General features: G+C 38.9%; 1 gene segment (V, D, J or C); it reads left to right on the top strand.

Annotated features, from left to right (window-relative positions):
* Positions 1–473: 473 nt before the first annotated feature.
* On the top strand, positions 474–1,047 carry LOC118495934 (the record flags this gene model as incomplete). The annotated part of the segment is given in 2 exon segments: positions 474–516; positions 731–1,047. Coding segments are annotated over 2 exon segments (360 nt in total), but the record flags the coding sequence as incomplete, so codon positions are not given.
* Positions 1,048–9,420: the final 8,373 nt, after the last annotated feature.

Raw genomic sequence — 9,420 nt, 5'->3', positions numbered from 1 at the left:
AATGATGATTTCTTCTGGTATCGACAATATCCAGGAAAACCACCAGAGTTCCTCCTGTACATTTCAGGGCTTGGTTCTACAAGACACGGAGAGTCTCTACAATCAGACACAAGGTACTCTACTAAACTGTCTGAAGAAAAGCATCGTTTGGATCTGCAGATCTCCTCTGCTGCAGTGACAGACTCTGCTCTGTACTACTGTGCTGTGAGGCCCACAGTGACAGCAAACCCACAGTCTCTGTACAAAAACACAAGCTGACACACTAACAAGCTGCTGGAAGACTTTTTTCTACACTGTTGTACTGAACTTTGTACCTCCACTAGAGGGCGACATTATCAAGTAGGAGGTGCACTACTTCTGCACTGTGTTCAACCATTCAGTCAATAATAAGTGCTGCTGTGAAGAGAACAATTCTCAGACTGAATGTTGAGCATCAGCTAGTTTCTCCTGTTGATTTAAACCTTGTTGTAGAGATGAAACATTGGCTGTGGATTATTCTTGCTGCTCTTTTCTTTGGTAAGTTGCAAAGAGTGTTTTAATGCACAAAAAAGCAAAAACAGATCATTTCTGTTGGTATTTCGTACATTCTAAATAACATGTTATATGGTTTTCTCTGACATAAAACAGCAGTAAGAGAAAATCCAGATTATTAACTATTCAATCCTACTGTTCTGCTATAAATCATCTTCATTGATTCCACTTTATCTTTGCATGTTCTCTTCTTCCCCAGAGTGTAAAGGAGAAGACAGAGTGATCCAGCCAACAGGAGATGTCATTACTACTGAAGGAGATACAGTTACTCTTGGCTGTACATTTGAGACAACTGATCCAAGTCCAACGTTGTTCTGGTACAAACAAGGAGAAAATGATTACCCAAAGATGATGCTGCAACGTTTCTCTGTGAAAACAGATAATTCTAAAGAGCAAGAGAGAATTGATGCAACAATCAAGGATAAGTCAGTTCCTCTGATGATCCAGAAGCTTCAGCTGTCTGACTCTGCTGTGTACTACTGTGCTCTGAGGCCCACAGTGACAGGAAACACCAAAACTCTGTACAAAAACCTTTGGAGCAAAGACAACATAATACTCCACAACATCCACCAGAGGGAGTCACACACTGTTGAACTTTAAGACAATCACACAACAGCTTATCATCCACCAAAGGTCTCCTTTCTCTTCACTGCTGTTTTATCTTTTCACCTTTTAGCAAAACGTTATTTTCGGGCCCCGCCCACTGATGTTTAACTCAACCAATGAGATTATTCTGTCTCCAGGGCAGAAATGTTTGAGGAACTAAAAGCACAATAAGCTTGATGTTGAGAAGAAGGGCTGCACATCAGAGAAGCTGTTTAGTTTTTCATTCTACTGCAGTGGAAGAACATTGTTCATCTGCTGTCTGTTTGGCTTTAACAACTCCAAGACATGTTGCTTTACCTGTTTTTACTTTTCTCTCCCTTTATAGGTGAGTGTTAGAACAGAGCTCAAAGTCTCATATAACCTGCTGTATTAACCAGATATTTCATAACTAGAGGTTTATCTGTGTAAGTTAATGATAACTGATTTGAATAATACTCATTTTTCAGCCCTGGGTTCCATGAACAGCATAAAGCCAGAAAGTACTGAAGAACATGTTGCAGAGGGCAGAAACATCAACCTGACCTGTACATATGAGGGTACTATCTACAGTATCCAGTGGTACCGACAATACCAGAGATCCAGACCAGAGTTCCTGCTCTACATCACAGAGGGAGGGTTGATTAATCCAACTGGTTCTGATTTCTCAGCTCACATTGACAAGTCAAAGAAACATGTTGGTCTGGAGATCATCTCAGCTCAAGTGTCTGACTCTGCTGTGTACTACTGTGCTCTGAGGCCCACAGTGACAGGAAACACCAAAACTCTGTACAAAAACCTTTGGTGCAAAGACAACACAATACTCCACAACATCCACCAGAGGGAGTCACACACTTTTAAATGCTGGATAGTATGTATGATACAGTCTAGGGGTCTTTAACGCTTTTTAAGCCAAGGACCCCTTAACTAAAAGAGAGAGAGCAGGGACCTCCTACACATATATTGTATAAAATTAAGTTGCATAATAAACTGGGCCTACAATAACGTGTAGGGCGGCCTATAGCCTTCATACCTTTTTTTGTATAGAATACTAAACTATTACCATAATAATTGTTGGCATGATTTCATTAATAATGTTTTAATGTAAAACATACATGTGGCACACTGAATCCTTAGGATTAACTGTATCTGTGGATGGCCTTAGTAACTACCTTACCTATAGGCCAGTAAGCAGTGGGGAGTGCTGATAATATGTTGGAGTCATGTTAAGACTTTCATTTTTGAAAACACTTTTAAAAATTAACAATATTTTGTGGCCTCCCTGCATTGACTCTGAGGACCCCCTAGAGTCCCAGACCCCCTGTTGAAGATCCCTGCTCTAGATTCTCTGTAGAGGTGACAATAATGGAAATGAAGCACTAAAGATGAAAAGAAAAGTGTTTTATTCAACAATAACGATGATAATAATGTGTTGTGGGATATTGTGTTTATGAACAATACTTCATAACTGATTGTAACAGCAACTCCCCTGACATCCAACAGACCTCTATGTCAACTCCGGTAACCATCACAGAATCAGGTCATAGTTTTGTTCTTATCTTTAGAAAAAAAGTTTGTGTTTTTCTCTTAAGGCTGATTTATTATGGTGTACCACAGGGTTCAATCCTAGGTTCCCTCATTCACTGTTTATATGTCTTTGGATTATTTCCTTTTTCCTGATAATCTGTAGTTCAACATTAAATTAAAGTCCAGTATTTGTGGCTGCTGGTTTTTATCATGACATTTTTTTCTCAAAAATGATTAAGCCTGGAATTGAGATTTAATTTTCCTCCCAAGAATCTGTGAATCAAGTCAAATTAAACTTTATTAAGATATTTAGTGATGAAAATTATGTTGTTTCAACTTCTTTATCCTTCTTGTGTTTGTAAACCCTGAAAAGGTGATCCAAGCATTAAATCATCACATCTTATTTTATGTAATTCTTGTTTTAGAAGGATCAACAACAAAATGGTACAAAATATTACCACCAGTCTGTTATGGCAGGAAGAAGCATAACAGAGAGGTGAAGATACAGATCTAAGAGGAGACGGAGAGACTCAGGGAGGAGCTGAGCTGTTACTGAACTATAGAAGAGAGAGGAACTTATATATTCAAAAGAGTTCAATACAAAAACTATCAACATTACCTTTATTCAACATGCTGTCACTGCAGCATTGTGTGTTTTCTATGATGTTTCTTTCCATTCTAACAGGTATGTTAGATTATGCAGCTTTAAAACTTTTGTTCTAATAACATCTGGATTTTAATCATGTATTATGTCTTTTATAACATGAAATAACAGAGTTATCTCTTCCTTTAGGTATCAGCTGTGAAGATCTCACTCCAGTAGAGAAAGAAGAGAACAGTTAAGAAGGCAGCTCTGTTACTCTATGTACAGATACTTGGAATTATTAGTCAGTAATTATTTATTCTGGTACTGACAATACCCAGGAAAACCACCAGAGTTCATCATATCCCACTCTGCATCGGAAGAAGTAGGAAATATTGTAATCCCTGGACTGGCGATTAATGTGGAGGGCAAACAAATCCATATGATCATCTCCTCAGCTAAGCTGTCTGACTCTGCTGTGTACTACTGTGCTCTGCAGCCCACAGGGACAGGAAACACCAAATCTCTGTAAAAAAACTTTGGAGCAAAGACAACACAATACTCCACAACATCCACCAGAGAGAGTCACACTTTTAAACTTTTTCATGATGTAGGTTTGTTTGTAAGAAGAGTAACAAGGAGAAGTGAAAATACAGAGCTACGAGAAGACGGAGAGACTCAGAGAGGAGCTGAGCTGTTACTGAACTATAGAAGAGAGAGGAACTTCTATATTCAACAGAGATCAATACACAAACCATCAACATTATCTTTATTCAACATGCTGTCACTGCAGCATTGTGTGCTTTCTGTGCTGTGTCTTTCCATTCTAAGAGGTATGTTAGATTATGCAGCATGAACAAGTTTGATACCAATTACATCTGAATTGGAATGATCATTCATTGAGTTTCATACAACATGAAATAACAGAGTTATCTCTTCCTTTAGGTATCAGCTGTGAAGAAGTAACTCCAGTCCAGAAAGAAGAGAACAGTTTAGAAGACAGCTCTGTTACTCTGTCCTACAGATACTCCAAACAAGCAGCTGGTAGTGATGAGTTTTACTGGTATCGACAATATCCAGGAAAACCACCAGAATTCATCATCTCTCATTTAGGAAATGGAAGAATATTGACAAGTCCAATCCCTGGAATGAAGATTGAAGTGGAGGACAAAATAATCCATATGAACATCTCCTCAGCTAAACTGTCTGACTCTGCTGTGTACTACTGTGCTGTGAGGCCCACAGTGACAGGAAACACCAAAACTCTGTACAAAAACCTTTGGAGCAAAGATAACACAATACTCCACAACATCCACCAGAGGGAGTCACACACTGTTAAACTTCAATATTTTTCATGATGTAGTCTAGAATCACTTCACCATAGACGTGTTTCCATTCTAACAGGTAAATAAAAAAATTAGGTATGTTAGATTATGCAGCATGAAAAAGTCCATGCAGAAGTTTAATCCCAATATCATCTGAATGTGAATCATTCATTAAGTCTGTTACAACATGAAATAACAGAGTTTTCTCTTCTTTTAGGTGTCATCTGTGAAGAACTCACTCCAGTAGAGAAGAAGAGAACAGTTTAGAAGGCAGCTCTGTTACTCTATCCTACAGATACGCCAAACAAGTGGATAACAATGATTTTTCTTCTGGTTTCGACAATATCCAGGAAACCCACCAGAGTTCCTCATCTTTCACTTTGGAACGCAAAGTGAAACAAACTCTCGACTGTCTGTTTCAGTGAGTGAAGATAAAACCAAAATGGTTCTTCAGATCTCCTCTGCTGCAGTGACAGACTCTGCTCTGTACTACTGTGCTGTGAGGCCCACAGTGACAGCAAACCCACAGTCTCTATACAAAAACACAAGCTGACACACTGACAAGCTGCTGGAAGACTTTTTTCTACACTGTTGTAATAAAGGTTGTACCTCCACTAGAGGGCGACATTATCAAGTAGGAGGTGCACTACTTCTGCACTGTGTTCAACCATTCAGTCAATAATAAGTGCTGCTGTGAAGAGAACATTCTCAGACTGAATGTTGAACATCAGCTAGTTTCTCCTGTTGATTTAAACCTTGTTGTAGAGATGGGACATTGGCTGTGGATTATTCTTGCTGCTCTTTTCTTTGGTAAGGTGCAAAGAGTGTTTTAATGCACAAATAATCAATAACAGATTATTTCTGTTGGTATCTAGTACATTCTAAATAACATGTTACATGGTTTTCTCTGACATAAAACAGCAGCAACGGGAAATCCAGATGATTTACTCTTTAAACCTACTCTTCTGCTTTAAATAAATCATCTTTATTGATTTATATCTATCTTTGCATGTTCTCTTCTTCCCCAGAGTGTAAAGGAGAAGACAGAGTGACCCAGCCAACAAGAGATGTCATTGCTACTGAAGGAGAGACAGTTACTCTTGGCTGTACGTATGAGACAACTGCTTCCTTTTCTTATTTGTTGTGGTACAAACAAGAAGTAAATGGCTTTCCAAGGTTCATACTACAAGTCTACTCTGGAGCAAAAGATGCTGAAGACTTTCAGAAAGATAGAATGTATGCTACAGTCAACAAGACATCAGTTCCTCTGAAGATCCAGAAGCTTCAGCTGTCTGACTCTGCTGTGTACTACTGTGCTCTGAGGCCCACAGTGACAGGAAACACCAAAACTCTGTACAAAAACCTTTGGAGCAAAGACAACACAATACTCCACAACATCCACTAGAGGGAGTCACACACTGTTAAACTTCAATCAATATATAGTCTAGAACAGGGGTGGCGAACCTGTGGCTCTTGAGCCGTATGCGGCTCTTTGCCTGCTCCTGTGAGGCTCTTACTGTGTGGCTGGGGGTGGTGTCATTGGTTGATTGTTGTTTTTAACTTTTCTGAAACATACAGTATTTCAGATAAGTAAAAAAAAACACATTTGAATGCATCTGCCAATACATTTGCCAATTATTTTAAAATGGAAAATAATGCAGCAGAGTTTTGAGGACAGATTCTGCAACCTGAGGAAAAACAGCAGCCACAGATCACCTTCCTCGTTAACCCGTTCACTGCTGAATCCGATTGTTTGAAAGCCCCTTTAGTGACAAATGAGTGAGAGAGTTGCTTCGAGTGGCCACAACCGAGTTCAAGCAAGACCTAAAAAGGATTGTGGATAACAAAGACTGTCAGGTTTCTCACTGAGTCAATCTAAGTGAGAAAAAACTATGAAAACTGCTATGTATTATGACTGTCATCAGATCTGGAAGACACTGTTGCTGTTGTAGTGTGGACGTGCATGTGTTGTGTGGCTTTTTGCTATGGTGCGTTTTTTTTTGTGGCTCTTTATACCTAACTGGTTGGCCACTCCTGGTCTAGAATAACTTTACCTTAGATGTGTAACTATGAGAAGTGAAAATACAGAGCTACAAGGAGACGGAGAGACTCAGGGAGGAGCTGAGCTGTTACTGAACTATAGAAGAGAGAGGAACTTCTATATTCAACAGAGATCAATACACAAACCATCAACATTACCTTTATTCAACATGCTGTCACTGCAGCATTGTATGCTTTCTCTGATGTTTCTTTCCATTCTAACAGGTAAGTTAGATTATGCAGCATGAAAAAGTTATATTCCAATAACATCTGAATGTGTATCATTCAGATGTTATTGGAAAAGTCTCATACAAAATTAACTAACAGTTGTCTCTTCCTTTAGGTGTCAGCTGTGAAGAACTCACTCCAGTCCAGAAAGAAGAGAACAGTTTAGAAGACAGCTCTGTTACTCTGTCCTACAGATACTCCAGACAAGCTGAATATAATGATTATTTCTTCTGGTATCGACAATATCCAGGAAAACCACCAGAGTTCCTCATCTTTCACTCTGGAACGCAAAATGGAACAAACTCTGGACTGTCTGTTTCAGTGAGTGATGATAAATCCAAAATTATTCTTCAGATCTCCTCTGCTGCAGTGACAGACTCTGCTCTGTACTACTGTGCTGTGAGGCCCACAGTGACAGCAAACCCACAGTCTCTGAACAAAAACACAAGCTGACACACTGACAAGCTGCTGGAAGACTTTTTTTCTACACTGCTGTAATAAACGTTGTACATCCACTAGAGGGCAACATTATCAAGTAGGCGGTGCACTACTTCTGCACTGTGTTCAACCATTCAGTCAATAATAAGTGCTGCTGTGAAGAGAACAATTCTCAGACTGAATGTTGAACATCAGCTAGTTTCTCCTGTTGATTTAAACCTTGTTGTAGAGATGAAACATTGGCTGTGGATTATTCTTGCTGCTCTTTTCTTTGGTAAGATACAAAGAACATCATGGTTTTATTATTTTCTGAAGATTTATATAAACTGCATTTTAGAGCTGAAATCTCTGAAGAGTTGAACTGTTTCTGTCCAGAATAACAATATACAGTTAACATTTTTCACTGTCTTCTGCTCTCAGCCTCATGAACAATGTTAGTCTAATGACTTCATTTTCTCCTTTTTTCCAGGAGTAATAGCTGGAGACAAAATCTATCCTGTAAGGAATGCAGTCAGTAAAAGAGAAGGAGAATCTACCTCACTCAGATGTAAATATGAGACAACGATCAACAATCCTGACCTTTACTGGTACAGACATTTTCTGACCTTCAGGCACCTCAGTTTATACTCTGGAAAGGAGCTAGTAGTGGTGAATATATCCCAGATAAGATAAGATATGAATCCATAACAACAGAGAAAAAAACTGAACTGACCATAAAGAGACTAACCCTGGCAGACACAGGTCTCTACTACTGTGCTCTAGAAACACAGTGATACAAAGTGTAGAAGAGGCTGTACAAAAACCTGAACACAGATATCTGACTACTCTTCAAAGAGGAGGGAAGTGGTATTCAAACCACAGCTTCATATCAGATGGATTCTGATATTTCCAGTTTAAACAGAGTCCCTGTGGTTCCAGCTGCTAGTGTGACAGAGTGTGTGTGACGTCACCCATTGGTTTGTGCAGAGCTGCTCGGAGTCGTCGAGTTTGCCTTTACGGGTGCTGCCATCTTGATTGCATTAAAAACGGATGTGAGGATTTTTAGATGAGAGGGAGGAGCTGGGGAGGAGTGAAGGAGCACTGATGCTGTGAATGCTGTATACACCCACCTGCATCGGCAACCTGGCCGCTACTGCTGCTAACAAAGTTAGCTTACATAAATCGAGGTAAGCTTAACAGCTAGCTAAGTGTAAAAGTAATCTGAGTAGCTCATTGCATACATGTCCACAGTTATATTATATATAAGGGGAATAACACTGTAAAGTATATGTATCCGGTCCATGTACGGTCCGTGTACTTTTTCATTCATTCGATTTTCATTTCATAAACAGTATTAAAAACAAAAAACGAATGCTTATTTGATTTTTGTTTTAAAATACAAAATTTGAAATTGAAATACAAGGCATTTTTTTCCTTTTCATGGTCAAAAGGGGATGGGAGAAATTAAAAATATGCTCTGATTTTTATTTTCTATTTCATATAACAAAAATAAAATCACTCGAAAATAGAAATGAAAAAAGCCTGTTATTTTCATATTCAGAGACCGGATGTTGTCATTTCCAAGGCAACAGCGGCAGCCACAGTGACCTCGGTCCCCGTGGTTCGCTCCCCGGTGCCGACTGACTCTGGTCCGTCTGCAGAGCTGGCGTTACCCGCTCTAGCTGAGGTCAGGGTACTAAAGTGTAATCCGTTTTTCGTTTTAAACCAAAAACGAAAAAACGGGTCGATATTTCGTTTTTCGTTTCAAACCAAAAACGAAAAAGAGAAAATATGAGCTCCATTTTCCCGTTTTTCCAATCTCAATACAAATTAAAAATTAACTGGAAAACTGCTCGTTTTTCAACTGTTGTTTTTTTGTTATTCATGTTTCTGTTTTAACCCAAGAGCGAGAATACGGGCTCATTTTTATAATGTGCATAATCATTGAAAATCTGATGGAACACAGGTCTCGTTTATAATGTTATTTTGGTCTTACGTGTTAAGTCAAAAGTTGACTAAAACCAATGCGCTCTGGACAGGAAGTAACAATAACATGTCAAAATAAAAGTATGAGAGCTGTAATAACTGCCAGAAGAACGAGGCACTTTAGCTTTTGCCTGTAGCTTGTCAGATTAAGCTACAGTTAATTATTTAGGGTTATATAAAGTATTTAATTATTTAATAATA

The sequence above is a fragment of the Sander lucioperca genome, chromosome 9 (genome assembly GCF_008315115.2).
Source record: "Sander lucioperca isolate FBNREF2018 chromosome 9, SLUC_FBN_1.2, whole genome shotgun sequence".
NCBI classification, from domain to species: domain Eukaryota; kingdom Metazoa; phylum Chordata; class Actinopteri; order Perciformes; family Percidae; genus Sander; species Sander lucioperca.
Note: the sequence above shows the minus strand (reverse complement) of the source record. Positions and strands in the feature narration are given on the sequence as shown.